Genomic DNA, 16,108 nt, shown 5'->3' on the forward strand with positions numbered 1-16,108 from the left:
AGATGTCTTTGGGTACGGAGACAAGAGAAACCTACTCCCTGATGTCCGCTGCTCGCCGAGTACTACTTTCTGATAAACAGGAAGGGAGGATGTTGGCCCAGAACTAAACAAAGACTTAAGACAAACCTGAAGTATCTACTTAAAGTCTGCTGGGTGTATTCTGTGCAGATACTGTTGCTCTCATCTGGAAATAGGAGACAGAGAAGTGCAAGCTGGGGCTGCCTTCTTTTGTCTAGGGACCCGTACTGGTTTGTGTCATACTGGAGCCAGATGGACTTTCGGTCTGACCTGGCAGAGCTTATGTTCGTTGCAGTTATGATTTCCCTGGTTGCTTCCAAGGATGCAGATTCCTGTTAACTGCCCTTCAAGCGTAGGAGCTATGGCAGAATCCGAGAAGAACATGTAGAATTGCATCGGAGTCTTACAGGGGCGTTCCCTCTTGCCCTTAAACTCTTGCAGCAGGCCTCGTTATCTTCCCTCTATACCACTCCTAAGTTATGTCTTTTCTCCTGTGTTTGTGCTGCAGGAAAATGGGAGTGCCCATGGCATCAGTGTGACATGTGTGGTAAGGAGGCAGCTTCCTTCTGCGAGATGTGCCCCAGATCCTTCTGCAAGCAGCACCGGGAAGGCATGCTCTTCATCTCCAAGCTGGATGGACGCTTATGCTGCACAGAGCACGATCCCTGCGGCCCTAACCCCCTAGAGCCGGGAGAAATTCGTGAGTATGTGCCTCCCATGGGAGCACTGACTAACGGCGACGACACCCAGCCACCAGAGCAGCCGCCTGCAGATACAGACCTGAGCATTCAGCCTTTGGACAGGCTACCTCAGTCTACGGCCTTCAAACTGCAGTCCCCAGAAAAGCCCCCCGCCACCCTAGCGCTGCGGCTGCCGCCGTCAGACAAACCCCCCACCACCCTAGCCCTGAGGCTGCAGCCGTCAAACAAGCCCCCCACCACCCTGGCCCTGCGGCTGCCCCCGCCAGACAAACCGCCCGCCGCCCTGGCGCTGAGACTGCCGCCGTCAAACAAACCCCCCACCACCTTGTCGCTGAGGCTGAAGCCGTCCAACAAACCCCCCACCACCCTGTCCCTCCGGCTGCAGCCCTCGGACAAGCCTCCCACCACCCTGTCGCTCCGCCTGCAGCCGTCAGACAGGCCCCAGGCTGCCCTGTCCCTGAGGCTGCAGTCGGAGAAGCAGCCCATCATCGTAGCGCTGAAGCCTCAGCAACCCGACAAACCTCCCGCCAACGCCGTGCTGTGGCCGCTGGACGAGGCTTCCGGCGACGCCTCGCAGCCTCCTCTGCCCAGCAAGTCTCCGGGAAGCCCGCAGTCATCGGACGAGGCGCTCGTTCCTGCTGGGGCCCTGCAGCTCCAGCTGTCGGACGAGCCTCCTGCCGCTGCTGGGGTTTTGGAGTTAGCGGACAAGTCGCTCGGCGACACCAGGACCCAGCAGCCGGAGCTGCTGAATGAGTTTCCGACAAAATGCCTGCACCCTCAGCTGTCGGACAGACTTCTCGCCACGGCAGGGACCATGCAGTCCCAGCCCGTGGACGAGCCTCCCGCGGCCGATCAGCCTCAGCTGCTGAGCAAAGCTGCTGCCCAGAGTCTGCAGCCGCAGCCTGCGGAGAAGGCCCCCAGCTCCGTGGTGCAGCATGTCCCGGCACCGGAGGACGTTCCCAGCCCTGGGGTGCTGTGGCCTCTGCCCGTTGAAAACGTCCCCAGCTCCCCGGTCTCACGGATCCTGCCCACGGAGAAGGTTTCTGGACTGGGGGGGCCGCGGCCCCCACCTCCGGAGAAGGCTTCCTTCTCCGGGGCAGCGCGGGTGTTGGCCACGGAGAAGGCTCCCGGCTCTGGGGCACCCCATCCCCTGCCTCCAGAGAAGGTTCCTGCCTTGGGGATGCCACGGATCCTGCCCCCAGACAAGGCTCCCAGCTTAGGGATACCACGTCCACTGCCCCTGGAGAAGGCCCATGGCTCCCGTTCACCCCACGTCCTGCCCACGGAGAAGGCTCTCGGCTCGGGGGCCCTGCGGATCCCCCTCACGCAGAAGGCTCTGAGCCCCGGCGTGCTGCGGCCCCTGCCTCCAGAGAAGGCTCCCGATGCCGGGGCGCTGCGGGTCTTGCCTCCAGAGAAGGCTCCGAGCTCCGGGGCCGTTCGGCCTCAGCTCCTGGAGAGGCCCCTGGCTCTTACGGCCCCGTGGCCTCAGGCCTCAGACAAGCTGGCCGCTGCTGTGGCTCCTCGGCCCCAAGTCTTGGAGAAGCCCCCAGCCGCGTCGGCCCCGAGGCTGTTGCTGTCAGAGAAGGCGCTGCGGCCCGTCGACCAGAACGCCCAGCCCAAGGACCGGGGGGCGCCCGCCGCGGAGCTCAACCCCCAGCAGAAGGAGAGGACCCTGTTAGCTGGCGAGCAGATCCCGTGGTCGGTTGGGAAGGCGGTGCCGCACGTCGGACAGTTACCTTGGCCCACGGAGAAGCTCCAGACACACGAGCAAACCCACTGGCCCACTGCGAAAGCCCTGACGCCTGCCGAGCAGTCTCCCCGGACAGCAGAGAAGCTACCAGAGCCGACTCTTCAGCCTGTCTGGGAAGTGGCCTCAGCCCCCGCGGAGCAAACCCCTTGGACATCAGAGAGATTGCGTGCGTTCGAGCAGACCCCCCGGCCTGCCAGGGAAGCGCCGGTGCCCCCAGAGCAGACGCAGTGGATTGTCACAAACATTCAGACTCTTGACCAGATTTCGTGGCTGGCTGGAAAAGTACATACTCCTCGGGGGCAGGACCCTTTGCCTGAACAGAACGCAGCGCTAGCCCGTAACCAGGATTCTGTCTGTCACGAATTGGCTGACTCAGAGCCAAAGTGAGGTCGGTGAACATGGGAGGCAGGTTTCAGTCTTTTAATGTTTAGGGAGGGGGATATTCTTTGTTTTGTTTTCTTTATTCACTTCCCTGAGCCCAGCCCCTAACCCATGCACATCCCATCCATATTCTCTCGTGACATGAGCAAGGACATTCACTTCAGTCTGAGTGTGGCCCAGCCAAAGGGAGAGAGCATCCGTGAGCTTTTCCTCTTCCTTTTGCGAATGGTAAAGCTGAAATAAAGAGTCCACTCTGGGTAAAATCTCAAATTCCACTGAAATGGTCACATTACTGATCCAGCATGTTCAAGCTCCAGGTCCAATTCCTAGGCAGGCTCCTGCGTACAGCGAGGGGCCTCGCTCTTGCTAAGTGTATTTAGAGGAAGCAGATCCGTCAGGCTGCCCCGGGATCGGAGAGGTTTCAGGGATCGGATGGGGAGCAGTCAGGCGCGTACTCTCTTGCCGACCTCTGCAGAAGGCAGGGAAGGGGTTTATCTGTTGTCTGCCCTGCAGGGTTTTGCTTTGCGAGGTTCTGTCCGTGTGTTCACCGGGACGTGCTGCGTGCGCGGCGCGCCGAGGACAGGCGTTGTGTCCGGCTGAGTTAGGAGAGGAGCCTCCTGCACCCGCTCGGTGCGGTTTTCTCCAGCAATAGGCAGTATCCGCGTAGGCTCCTTGATACAAAGCTGCAACTGCCCAGGCCCCAGAAACGGGGAATCTGAAGGAGGTCAGGGAAAAAGAGAAAGATCTTGGAAGAAGCCATCTGGCAGGTTTTTCCTTCTTGTGTCTTAACCCTTTAGCACGGGGCACGCGGCGTGCTTCCTGCGCTTGCCAACACCCAGACCTGTAAAGCAGCAATAGCAGAGTCAGGCAGAGGGACTTCCCCCGGTGCTGGGCGTTGGTGTCGGTGCTCCCTCTGACATTTCCATCCAGTCTCTTGGTGACTCGTGCCAGCAGCCTGCGTGGTCTTTTCTCCCCTTGCCTCGGACGTGTTCAGGATGTGCTCGCATCCCACCAGGTCTTCCCAGCAGCGTGGCGCGTTGCAGAGCTGCAGTCGAAGCCTGTCGTTAACTTTGCAGCGCGGAGGCAAGGGTGCTGTGCGTGTAGGGGACCCGTTCCGCACCTTCCCCTCGGGTAGCTTCCAGCTTCACTCATCTACAACCAAAGGAGACTTGAATTAACTGGACTGTGTCGGTGTGCGTGTGTGTGTGCGCATGTGTGTCCTTCCAACCCAATCGTAGTTCTCACACTGGAACGCGGGGCTCGAGCAGCCGGCCGCCTTCTTTCCTCTTCGCCCTTTTCCGGCCGAGGAGCCCTTTTGTTACCTGGTGGGCGTCCAGGCGAGGCCTGCTGGAAGCAGCTCACCCCAGCATTGAGGCAGAAGTTGGGGGCGAGTCCCAGAGGACCGGAGCGGCGTCTCGCAGTGGGTGCCGCGGGCCAGCGCCGCCCGCGCAGGCAGGAGGAGGAGGAGTGGCCCCGGGCATGGCACGGTGGGGTTGGCACCCTGCCGAGGACGCACTGCTGACCCGGACGTTCTCCCACTCTCCCAACACCTTACCTCTGGTTTTCCTGAGCTCTGCTGACTCGGGTACTGCAGCCTCAGATCTCAGTGCCCGCCACCAGGCTCCGGAGAACCCCCTTGTTTGGGGCAGAGGTGCAGGAGCCTCCCCAGACTGGGTTTGGCTCCAGCTGACCCCTTCCCGCTGACTTGGGAGCACATCCCTGGGCTTGCAGGTGCTTGCTTGCTGCTCCTGGAGCAGGTGGTCACGAGCTTTGCTGTTTTCCGTGAAGGGAGGCAGGCGCATGTACCAAGACAAATCCTGATCCGTTCTCCTTTCCTTACGTGTGCACCCCAAGACAACGTCCTGCTATAAAGGCCGGGTGTGCTGGGCACAGGGGACGTTACCAGTGCTGTGGTGCATCTCTTCCAGTCCGCATCATTTCAGATCCTTTGTAGAATAGCTAGCGACTTCAAAAAGCTTTACGGCTTATGGAAACTTACTGATTAATGATGTTTTTCCGGGAAGACTGGCAGGTCAGTTCCTGCTCGCTGCTGAAACTGAGGAAATGCAAGCAGCTTGTGTTTCTGCGTGACTCCTGCACAAAGGGAATCAGGACAACTCCTCAGAGCCATTGAGAGAGAAGGTAATCTAAGGGCATTTAACTTTTTTAAACAAAAATAAAAATGGTAATGAGTTTCAGTATATTAAGTATTTATCATGTGTGAGAAGGAAAATAAACCTTGAATTCACATTTATAGGCCTTCCCATGAGCTGGACGTAGTCTTGTAGAGTATGTAAGTAGGGTTACCTCCATGCCAGCCGCCCAGCCAGCTACAGCTGTAACAGAGAGGTGTCTGCGCTGCTCTGCCCAGCCCCGCTTTGCATCGTCACGTGTTAACTAGCTATTTGTTTCATGAAAAATAAACTGTGAATATTTTTGGTGCAGGCTTTTTTAAATCTGTAAAATGGAGAAGTTCTCAGTGAATTCTCGTAAGTGCAGGTTTGAAAAATCACTTCTATAAATCATGTGCTCAAACAATAGGGCGAGGTTCACGGCAGCAGAAGCCTTTCACACAGCACGTTGGTTATCCAAGAGCTTGTTCTGAGCAGTGACCATAGATGGAACTGTTGCATGGCATTTCAAACCCACAGCCTTATACCTCGCATCTGACCGTACCCCACCTCTCTTCGCTCCCTTCATGCCTTTTCCGCAAGGATCCAGGTTTCCGACTTGCTCCCTTCCAGTTACATGTTGGAAAGTCTAATTTAGCAAGCTTCTGTTCCCTCCCAGCCCTTGTGGGTAATTCTCTGCCAGATCAGGAGGGCTTCTGAGGTGTGTGCAGGGCTCTGTACGTGCTTGTGGCAGTGACTGCGGTCACCCCAGTAAAATGGCCTGGGGTGGGGAGGTCAGTCCCTGAAGTCCTGCTGCTCCCAGCCTGCCTTCACCTGGGGGTGAGCAGCTTCAGGCAACGGCAACCCCACAGAGGAAGTGCGGGCTGCTTCAGCGCGCGGGTGACTTGGTGGCAGCTGGTGGCACGGCCTTGGAGGAGGAGAGGTGTGTACTGAAGCCGTTCGGTTCATTTTCTGCCTTGCAGAGTTCAGCCAGTTTGAATCACAGATTTCTGTTGACGTAGAGGAAGGCGGCAGGTAACTCGTACCCCTGGTACGCTGCTCGTGCAAGAGAAACTGCTGACGGGCTGCTCCGGCTCCCAGAGCCCCAGCGCTGGGCTGGAGGTGGCCGAGGTCGGCGGCTGTGGCACCTTTTTGGTGTGTCGGAGTGCTCCGATCAGCAGGTGAATCGAGGGCAGTCGTGAACTGTGGTCAGAGTAGCTTCCCTTTCCCTGCCATCGGGGAGGCTCGCGGGAACTTCCCGGCAGCAGTCCCCTTGTAGGAACGGCTCTCCCTTCCCCGTGGAGAAAGGGCTGGAAGCGTTTCCAGCTTTCAGCCTGCTTCGCCTGGCAGCGTGCTTGCTGGGGGGGGGGCAGCCTGCCCCCGCTGCGAGCAGTGCGTTGGGGTCACCGCCTGTGGCCCCAGCCCCACGGCACGGCTCAGGTCAGTGCCCCACCACGCGCAGGAGAGTCGAGTCCCGGTTCACCTCTGCTGGTGGAGGAGCTCTTGCGGATAACGGCAAGGCGATGGGCCTCGCGTGGGCACGACCTGCCTGCCGAGGCGGTGCTGGAGGGTTGTGGGGCTGGCTCCTGCTGTCAGCGGGGCTCCGGTGAGGCTGGCAGGGAGGAGATCACTAAGGGGTAATCCCGTACCCTGTACCTTCTGATGCTAACTGGCTCATGGTAGCTTTCCTTATTGCTGTTCACATGCTAATACTTTTTTCCTATTTAAAAAAAACTCACAAAGATTCACTTCCATGCACAAACTCCAGGTAGTACTGTGGGTGCATGCGTTACAACTGGGGTTAAACCCACCCCCCTACAGGCACAGGGCTTTAAAGGTGTGGCTATTAGAATGCAAATCGGATAGATGGTTAAATCTAAAGAGCAGTCACGGATTAAGGTGAGGAGATGTGGGCTTAGGGTGCCAGAGGAGCTTCAGCTGCGTTTTCACGGGAAGAAGAACGACAAGAAGCAGACCTAACCCTAACGCATCGTCAGCTGCTTTAACCCGAGCATGCCGCTGGTGTACGCTGCTCGTACCGGGGTGCCGCAGCCGGGGTTGCAGCAGGGCAGAGGCGAGGCCGTTTGAGGAACCTCAGACCTTCAACACCTTCTGTTTTATTTTTAATTTCAGCCTTAACTTCTGATTTTGCTTGATGTTTGGAATAACCGTAACTGTAACCTGCTTGTAATGTGCTTTGCCCTAACTTCCCGATGAGTCTTTTCAGCCTTCGCCAGCGAGCGAATGTCAAAGCAAAGTGGCAAAATGTGCGGCTACTCCGAAAGGAAGCGACAGAGGCCACCACCCGGGTCCGGCGAGGGCTCGTGCCGTGGTTTGATCACCCCAAATTAGCTTTGTACTAATTACTCCCCGTGATAGTGGCAACGCGAACGGAGGCGCTTGCAGCCGAGGTCTGGCTGGCGGGGGCTCGGGGCTCCCGGGGGCTGTTTTACGGGGCGCGGGGCTTGGGGACATGGCTTTAGGGGCACCTGGCCGGCGTGGTGGCAGCAGGGTGCGGTGCCCTCGGTCAGCGCGGGTGGGGAAACGCCTCCGAAATGGATCCGAGCCGAGCCAGGGGCAGGCGCCCTCCGAGCGAGGCAGCGGGACAGTGTGCGTGAGCGCGGGCTGGGGCAGTGGCGGTGACGGACAGTCCTACAGCACTGAATCTACCTCCTAGGGAAATCTGAGAAATGGGTGTTGCTATGTCCTATTTCAAGGTAAAGTTTTAATCAGTTTGCCCTCGGCTAAGCTCTTGGGCTATCGTGGTGCTATTGTAAAACGTTCGGCAGCTTAGCACAGTAGGGCTGGACTCACGGCTCCTAGCCCGCGGGCCGAACCCCATCCCTGCGCAGCTGGGGCTGGGCTGCGGTGCCTGCAACCGAAACGGGACAAGGTATGTCTCCTGCACCCGGGGAGACGGGGTTCTTTTGATTTGTGGTGGTTTCGAGACCCAAACCAGCCGTGCCAGTGGGCCCTGTGAGCGTAGAGAGCGAGTGGAGCCACGTGAAGCAAGCCAGGCATCCGCTACCTGCATGTTCTGTGTGTCCGTTTGGTACTGAGCTGGTTTCAGTTTTTGTTTTTCTGATGTTTCCGAGTTGTTGACTTCAAGGAACTGGGTTTTGTGTATTTTTTTTTTTTTTTTAAGACACTGGGAACTTGTTTTAAAAGCAGAAGCAGCAGCACCGGGAGGCTCGAGGTGGAGCGTGGCTGGAGCTGAGGGTGGCCCCGGCCGATGTGCAGGGAGGAGGGCGGGGGGGCGCTTGTGCCAGCAGCGGCTCGTGCTGGCCCAGGGGGAGCAGGGTGCCAGGGGCACACTCCCCGCCACCGCCCCTCTCCCTGCCAAGGGCACGTTACTCCCCGATAACCCACGGCGCTGCATTCGCCGCCCCGCCAGCCCGCTCGCCTCCGAGACACCAAGCTTGGGGTAACGCGCCCGGTCCCGAGCAGCCTCGGCCGTCCTCTGGTGCCACGCGCCCTGGTTGGGGTCCCGGGGAGGGTGGCCCGCTCCCGGCCCCGAGGGGACCTACCTGGGTGTGCAGGGGGCTGCCGGGGAAGGAAGCTGTGCCCGCTCCCCCTCCTTTGCTGCCAGGGAGGGGACAGGGGGACGCAGTGCTCGGGCGGTGGCGTAGGGTTGTGCTGAAGCCGTGAGCTCGGTGCGGGGACTCCCAGAGGCCAGGACCCCGCCCTGTGTCACCCGCTGGGGGTGTCCCGCGCAGGGTCCCCTCCTCGGGCTTCGCCGAAGGAAATCGTGGCTGGAGCGGGGGTGCCCAGCCCGGGCGGGTGCTGGGGGCGGGTGGGGGCTCCGGGGGGGACGCGGGGTCACTCAGAGCTGTCCAGGTCGTGTCTGTCGGTTCTAAGCGGGAGTGCCAGAGCGGGTGAGAGAAACCTACATATTTCCAGCATGTATATTATTTTTAGAAGAGGGAGAGGGGAGAGTCTTGGACCATTGATTACTTTCATTTTGCTCCCCTTAGACTGTTGGCTGTGTATGTGAAACTTATAATGAAAAGAGGGTTGCCCTGCCCAGGTGCTCCCAGAACATGTACTGTAATTCTTTGTATATAGAAGAAAAATTACTGTAAAGTAAAGTTTAACTTTACTCTCGATGTCCTCTTGTGTTTTGTCTTGCTGAGGGGGGGGCAGCGGGCGAGTGGGTCTCATGGAGGCAGCACGGGGGGCCCCAGCCCTGCTGCGATGCTGACCGTGGGCACCGGGCACTCGGGGCAGGGATGGGAGAGCCCCGTGGGCACCGTGCCGCTGGCCTGGAGGAGGGGGGGGAGACACCTTGAGCCCCCCGAGGGCAGAAACCCTGGCGCAAAGTGACCCCGTGCCGCACGGCAGGGCCGGGGCAAGCCCGGGGCACGTCAGGACAAAGCCGAGGGCCGCATCCCGGGCAGAGGCCGGGCTGCGGAGCTGGCGCAGCAGGTCGGGCATGCCCCGGGAGTCGCTCAGGACCGCAGAGGGTGCAGGAGCTCAGCCCCGGGTGCAGGGACCAGGTCGGGCCCCACGTGGCCACGGCCGAGCCCTGGCGCCAGCCCCGGCTTGAGGCACGCGCCGGTGTCACGTCCACGAGCCCGTTCTCAGACCACAATGCATTTTATTTACATTGTACACCTCGGTAGGAGACACTTAAATAATCTGCAAAGAATCAGGCGCTAGTTCGAGAGAATAAGTTAGGGGCTGCTGCTGGGCCCCGGGGAAGCAGCTCCTGCGGGCGCGGGGTCAGGGGCACCCTCGGCGGGGCGAGGAGCCCGGGGGGGCAGCGACCCGCAGCTCCTCACACCGCAGGCGACTTCCAGCACCCATGCAGCTCTGCACGCCGAGTCCGGGGAAGAGAGCAAGTCCGTGGGGCCACGCTCCCTTTGTGCGCCGCGGACGGCTCGTGCAGCTAAAATACAGCAAGTAAAAAACGGGAGGAGTCCAGAGAGCGCCGGCTGGCCGCCCCGCAGCAGCGATTCCCTTCGGGCACGAGGCCTCAGTGGTGGCAGCAGCTGTAGAAGTAGGTGCTGCTCTTCTGGGCCAGGTCGACGCCTTTCTCCTCTGGAAGAGACAGGAGGAGGAGGAGGAGGCTGCTGACACGTCCGTGCCGCGATGGCAAACAGAGCCCAGAGCTCACAGCCCCCCCCAAACCCCCAGAAAGTCCTGAGCAGGGTCTGCGTCCGGATCCTCCTGGCTGCCCCCTGCCCGGGGTGAGGGGACACGGGGACACCGTGCACGGGGACTGTCCTCAGCAGCATGGCACGATCCCAGCGCAGTGCCCCGGGACCCCCGCAGTGTTCATCCCCCGCACCCTCCCCGTGGGACCCCCAGCGCCGGGCGCTCAGCAGGGCCCTGCCCGCTCACCTGTCATCACCTGGAAGGCGCTGAAGTGGACGTAGTCCTCGGCCACCTTCTGGAACAACTCATCTGTGGGAGGGGACGGGGGCAGCGTGGGTGCCAGCAGCACCCCAGGCCCCGCGCAGCCGCCCGCCAGCCCCGCGCGAGGGGCACTGCCACGGCACGGGCGCTACTCACCCACGCTCCGGCCGGTCTTGCTGGAGGTCTCGAAGAGCTCTGCCTTCACCTCTGAAACAAGGACCCAGGTCAGCGGCGCAGGACGTGCCCCTCGGTTTTGGCTCTGCCCCGGGTCACCCCTCAGCTGTGCCTGCCGACAGCGGGCTGGCCGGGGCCCAGGGCACGGCCCCGCGCTGCTCCCGGCCCTGCCGCCCAGCTGGCAGCGGCCCCAGCCGGCGGGTCGGGACGTGCCGTGCTCGGGGAGGCTCCTGGCAGAGCCGAGGCCCTGCCGCCGCGCGGGGAGCCCCGGCACCGGAGCCGGGGATCGATGCGGGCAGCGGGGAGGCAGCACGCGGCCGTACCGTCGGCGTAGTCCTGCGCGTCGTGGAAGTCGACCGCTCGCGTCCTGGGGTCGTCCTCCAGCAGGTCGCTCTTGGTGCCGCACAGGTAGATCCGGCAGCCCTGGGGCCGCGGAGGGGGGGGGGGGGGGGGCGGTGAGCGCCAGGCACTGCCACCACCGCTCCCACCCCAAAAAATAAAAAAACCACCCCAAAACACCCCAAAGCGGGGCCCGTCCCCGTATTTACCTCCTCGCAGTTCTGCAGCTCGTTCACCCAGAACTTGGCCCGCTGGAAGCTGCTGCTGTTGGTGAGGTCTGGGAGAGAGGGGTCAGGCCCTGCCCCGGGCCCCCACGTCCCGCCCCCCCCCCGGTGCAGCCCCCGGCCCCGTAACCCTCATCCACCGGCCGCTCCTCTCCCCGTGCCCTTACCGTAGCAGACGATGGCGGCCCGTGCCCCGCGGTAGTACATGCGGCTCATGGCCTCGTAGCGCTCCGAGCCGGCCGTGTCCTGCGGGGGGAGAGCGGGGGGGGGGGTCGGTGCGGGGCTCGGGGGGGGGGGGGCGGGTCCCGGGGGTCTCCGTGCCGGGAGGGGGGTGACCGGGGGTGGCAGCACCCGGCGTGGCCGCGGGCCCAGCGCTTACCCAGATGCCCAGGGTCACCATCTGGTCCCCCACGGCCATCACCTTCGCCACGAAGGCGGCCCCGATGGTCTGGAAGAGAAACGGTGGTGGGGACGGGGATGGGGACACGGTGGGGACCGGCAGGGGGACGGGGGGGGGGAACTGGGGTGGGGACCGGCCCGGGGACACGGTGGGGACGCCCGGCCCGGCGTCGGGAACCGGCCTAGGGCTGTGGGGCCTGGCCCGGGGACAGCGGGGTGACACGGAGGGGGCAGGCCCGGGGAGGCGAGCACGGGGACGGGAACCGGGGCGGGGACACGGGGGAGAACCGGGAGGGGACACCGGGGAATGCCGAGGGGGGCCCGGCCCGGTGCCACCGGGGTGACACGGCGGGGACTGGCGGGGGGCAGGGCGGGGACGAGCACGGCGAGGGGGGGGAACCGGGGCGGGGACACGGCGGGGACCACCCCGGGGCCACCGGAGGCCGCCGGGCCCGGAGCGGGGTGGGGGCAGCGGGGACCGACGGCGGGGGCACCGCGCAGCGCGCTGCGGGGAGGGGGGGGGGGGGGGGCGGGGAGAGGGAAGGGAAGCCCCGCGTTCCGGTGGAAGGGTCCCGGTGTGGGGGAGGGGAAGGGGGGGAGGGGTTCCCGGCGCGGCGCCCGGTGCCTCACGTTCTGGTAGGGCCCGGCGCGGAAGCGGCGGTGCGCGCAGCGCTCCACCAGGCTGCTCTTGCCCGCGCCCTCCTGGCCCAGCAGCACCACCTTGGCGTCCACCCGCCGCCCGCTCATCCTGCCCGCGCCGGGGGCGGGGCCGCCGGGAGGGGGCGGGGCCGCCGGGAGGGGGCGGGGCCTCGCCGCGCGCGCCGCACCGGGAGGGAGACGGCAAAGGGGGCGGGGCCGGCGCGGCGGAAGTGACGTGCGCGCCCGCGGGCGGAAGTGCGCGGCGGCGCGGCGGGGCGGGGGCCGCATGGCGGCCGCCCAGCAGGCGCGGGCCGGAGCGGGCGCGGAGGGGGCGGCGGCGGCGGCGGCGCGGGCGTAGATCGGCGGCGGGCGGCCCATGGGGAAGTACTGCGCCAGCCTGGGCGTCCTCAAGGGGCCCTGGGACCAGGTCTTCGCCGCCTTCTGGCAGCGCTACCCCAACCCCTACAGGTGCGCGCGGCCCTCGCGGCGCCGGGGCCTCCCCCGCTCCCCCCCCCGCTCCCTCTGCCCCCCCCTCCCCCAAGGGGCCGCCCGGGGTCCTCCTCTTGAGCCCCGCCCCCCCCCCCCGGGGGAGGCTCCGGGCTCCCGGCGCCGCCCCGACCGCCGCCCCCCCTGTCCCCGCTGCAGCAAACATGTCCTGACCGAAGACATCGTGCACCGGGAGGTGACGGCGGACCACAAGCTGCTCTCCCGGCGGCTCCTGACCAAGACCAACCGGATGCCCCGCTGGGCCGAGCGCTTCTTCCCGGCCAACGTCGCCCACTCCGTCTACATCCTGGAGGACTCGATCGTGGACCCCAAGAACCGGACCATGACCACCTTCACCTGGAACATCAACCACGCGCGCCTCATGGTGGGTGCGGGCGGCAGGGGGACGGGCAGGGACGGGCAGGGGCGCGCACGGGCCCCGGGCAGCGCTGACGGCTGGGGTCTGTGCCCGCAGGTGGTGGAGGAGCGCTGCGTCTACCGGGTGAACCCGGAGAACAGCAACTGGACCGAGGTCAAGCGGGAGGCCTGGGTCTCTTCCAGCCTGTTTGGCGTCTCGCGGGCTGTCCAGGTGAGTGCTGCCGACAGCCCCTGCTTTGCCCCCCCAGTTGGAGAGGTTTTAGTGCTGCTGTTTCCTCCTGCTGGGCTCTACCCCTACCTTTTGCTGTTTTTCTCCCCATCACTCCCACAACCCTCACAAGCTCTTGGGAAGCCCCAAACCATCCGCTTCAGGCAGTGTAACACCTGTGAAGGACTAAGTGTTTGGTCAGGCTGGGACAGAACCCCGTATGAGCCGGGCTCCGGGGCTGCACCCTCACAGGCTCTTCTGTTGCAGGAGTTTGGTCTGGCGAGGTTCAAAAGCAACGTGACCAAGAGTACTAAAGGATTTGAATACGTGCTAGCAAAAATGCAAGGTGAGCACCTGAGGGGAGGCTGTGCCTGACCGGGACGGGTCTCTGGGGGTTACAGGTCATGCTGGCATTGCTCCAGTCTGTGGACAGGCCACAGCTTGAGCTAAACTGACCGTGAAATCCTCGTCCCTCGCCTTTGCCCCCAAGGGCACAGCCCGCTCTTCCGGAGCGGAGCGGGCAGGCAACGCGTTCAGGCTCTGCTGCGGCCTGCAGGGAGGCTGGGCAGGGGTGGAGCTGAGGCGGGAGGGGGAAGCAGCACGACAGCAGTCACGTGCCCGCAGCTTGCTGCGACGTGCCGCGGTGCACACGGGTCGGGAACACAGGGTTCCGCTTCTCCCGGCACGGGGCAGGAGGCAGAGCTCGGGCTCAGGCAGCTCGCGTCAGCCAGGACGGGGTTAGCTGGGGTTGGGGATAACGATCTGTGTGTCACAGGAGAAGCTCCCTCCAAAACGCTGGTGGAGACGGCCAAGGAAGCAACGGAGAAAGCCAAGGAGACGGCTCTAGCTGCGACAGAGAAAGCCAAGGACCTGGCAAGCAAGGCGGCCACCAAGAAGAAGCAGTACGTGTGAGGAGCCAGGCACAGGCAAGGGTCGGGCTGCGCCACAGCAGACAGGAGCCTCCTTAGATTTTATATTTTTAAACAAACTGTACTAGTCCGACAATCAGCTGCTGGTAGATCCTTTCCAAGATGTAATTATCATTAAAGAATCGACTTCCACCTCTGACTTGGCCTAGGGCTGGCCCGTCCGGCGCAGAGCTGGGCTCCGGGGGGTGCAGGTGCAGGGGGTAGCAGGGAGGAGGCAGAGGCGGGTTTGACCAAGTGCCTTTACTGCAATGGTGTGGGGTATGTACAGGGGAGGGGGGCCGAGGGAGCAGCGGGAGCGTGCAGGCACCTTGCTCAGCGCTCTCACTTCCCCTTCCTGGCCCCGGCGGGCAGCGGAGTGGGCCGATAGCCGCGTCTGGCGGGGCTGGGCACTGCCCAGTGCCAGCTGCAGGCAGCCTCGGGCTCCGCGGTGTCCCCGCCATGGCCGGGCCGGCTGCCAGCGCCTCTTCCGCCCCCCTCGAAGTGCTTTGCTGTGCGCAGCAGGGACCGTTAGCTGCGCCGTGCCCGGCTCCGCACAGCGCCCGGGTGCCCCGTGTCCCCCGGTGCCCCGTGCCCGGGTGGTGAGGCTGGCGGCGGCATTTCCTGCGGCACGGGCAGCGGGAGGAGGCCGGCGGTGCGGAAGGCGGCGCTGTCAGGACCAGGCCCCGCGGGGGCTGGAGTAGCTGTGGTCCCTCCCGGTGCTGAAGGCGGCCAGCGGCGGCTCCGCGCCGAACACCGTGCCCTCCACGTCCACCTCGGCCTCCTCTGGGCACAGCGGCGAGGGTCAGCGCCCGGCGGCCGCCCCATGCCCTCCCCGCCTGACCCCCCCGTCCCTCCGTCACCGCACTGACCTCCGTCTGAGCCCGAGTGCTCCGAGAGCCGGGACGAGTCCAGGCTGTCCGCCCGCAGCCGCTCGCTGCCTGCGGGTGCGAGCAGCTGCTCGAGGCGCTGCCGCAGGCTCCGCTGCTGGCTGCGCAGCCGCTCCTTCACCCGCCGCGCCCTCACCTCCTGCTCCTGCAGCCGCTGCGGGGAACGGGGCGGGTGGGGGGGGGCTGTCACCGGGCCCGGGGCGGTGGCAGGGGGACATCGGGGGTTCCCCTGCACCGGGCCGGGCTCACCTGGATGTGCAGCCGGGCGCGGTGCAGGAGGCTCAGCGTGGTGGGCCGGGCCGGCCCGGTACCGGCGGGCACCTGCTGCTTCAGCTGCTCCAGGCAGCGCCGGAGCTGGGCTCGCCTGCGGCCGGGGTGGGCGGTGCTCAGCCGGGGGGCACTGCCCGGTACCGGCCCCGCTCCCGGTACCCCCCCACCCCTCCCTCCGCCGGTACCTGTGCTTCTCCAGCGCGTTGTGCACCGACCTGCGGGAGAGCGGGGGCGGTCGGTACCGGCACCGAGCTCTCAGTACCGGCACCGAGCTCTCAGTACCGGCACCGGGCGCTCAGCACCGACGCCGGGCTCTCGGTACCGGCCCCGGGCGCCCCCCGTCCCCCCGCTCACCGATCGCTGCCCGCCGCCTGCCGGGCGCGGGCGGGGCACAGCGAGGCGTAGCCGTGCTCGGCCTCCGCCAGGCCCGCCGGGGCCCGGCCGCCCCTCCCGGTGCCGGTGGCGGCGCCGCGGTCCCGGCGCTCCAGGAACTCCGCGGCCCGCAGCAGCGCCTGGATGCTGCCGCCCGCGGGCTCCATGCCTGGGGGGGGGGTACGGGGAGGGGGGCGGGGCCGGCCCGCCGGGGGCGCGCTCCCATTGGCCCCGCCGCGCCCCGCGGGGCTGACGTCGGCGCGCCGGGGCGGCACGTTCTGGCGGGAAAGCGGCGGCTTCAAATTTGAATCGGCGGGAAGGGGCGGGGCCGCGCGGGGGGCACGCCCACCCCCGGAGGCTCCGCCCACTCCCGGGTGGCTCCGCCCAGCCCGCGGGGCGAGGCCACGCCCCTTAAAGGGGCCGGGGCGCGCCCGCGTGGGCGTGCGCTGGGAGCGGGCACGGGGCGGGCGCGCGTGCACGGAGAGCCCGGGGCAGCGCGCGGGGC

The 16,108-nt window shown here is 64.8% G+C and overlaps 4 protein-coding genes across 8 annotated transcripts in view; 2 read left to right on the forward strand and 2 right to left on the reverse strand.

Moving 5' to 3' along the window:
• NSD1 (nuclear receptor binding SET domain protein 1) overlaps positions 1-9,067 on the forward strand; it is a 62,942-nt gene extending 53,875 nt beyond the window's left edge. For all 5 annotated transcript variants that reach the window (XM_066976983.1, XM_066976985.1, XM_066976984.1 and 2 more), the window contains exon 23: positions 527-9,067. In XM_066976983.1, the coding sequence (XP_066833084.1) occupies positions 527-2,856 (2,330 nt within the window). In that variant the 3' untranslated portion in view covers positions 2,857-9,067. The remainder of the gene's footprint in view (positions 1-526) is intronic.
• A 471-nt stretch (positions 9,068-9,538) lies between these two features.
• RAB24 (RAB24, member RAS oncogene family) lies at positions 9,539-12,284 on the reverse strand. Its single transcript, XM_066977015.1, has 8 exons — positions 12,086-12,284; positions 11,436-11,504; positions 11,224-11,302; positions 11,042-11,109; positions 10,817-10,916; positions 10,476-10,526; positions 10,305-10,367; positions 9,539-10,001 (listed from the first exon to the last, which is right to left on the reverse strand). Exons 1-8 carry the CDS (start codon positions 12,200-12,202, stop codon positions 9,937-9,939), a joined length of 612 nt encoding a protein of 203 aa, XP_066833116.1. The 5' UTR covers positions 12,203-12,284; the 3' UTR covers positions 9,539-9,936.
• Positions 12,285-12,352: 68 nt separating this feature from the next.
• On the forward strand, positions 12,353-14,234 carry PRELID1 (PRELI domain containing 1). Its single transcript, XM_066977017.1, has 5 exons — positions 12,353-12,562; positions 12,740-12,965; positions 13,056-13,169; positions 13,434-13,512; positions 13,942-14,234. The coding sequence occupies exons 1-5, from the start codon at positions 12,471-12,473 to the stop codon at positions 14,076-14,078; spliced, it is 648 nt and encodes a 215-aa protein (XP_066833118.1). The 5' UTR covers positions 12,353-12,470; the 3' UTR covers positions 14,079-14,234.
• An 82-nt stretch (positions 14,235-14,316) lies between these two features.
• MXD3 (MAX dimerization protein 3) lies at positions 14,317-15,792 on the reverse strand. The gene is made up of 5 exons (XM_066977018.1): positions 15,586-15,792; positions 15,417-15,446; positions 15,211-15,325; positions 14,944-15,115; positions 14,317-14,857 (listed from the first exon to the last, which is right to left on the reverse strand). The coding sequence occupies exons 1-5, from the start codon at positions 15,768-15,770 to the stop codon at positions 14,745-14,747; spliced, it is 615 nt and encodes a 204-aa protein (XP_066833119.1). The 5' UTR covers positions 15,771-15,792; the 3' UTR covers positions 14,317-14,744.
• Between the last annotated feature and the right edge of the window lie 316 nt (positions 15,793-16,108).

The sequence above is a fragment of the Anser cygnoides genome, chromosome 14 (genome assembly GCF_040182565.1).
Source record: "Anser cygnoides isolate HZ-2024a breed goose chromosome 14, Taihu_goose_T2T_genome, whole genome shotgun sequence".
Taxonomy (NCBI): domain Eukaryota; kingdom Metazoa; phylum Chordata; class Aves; order Anseriformes; family Anatidae; genus Anser; species Anser cygnoides.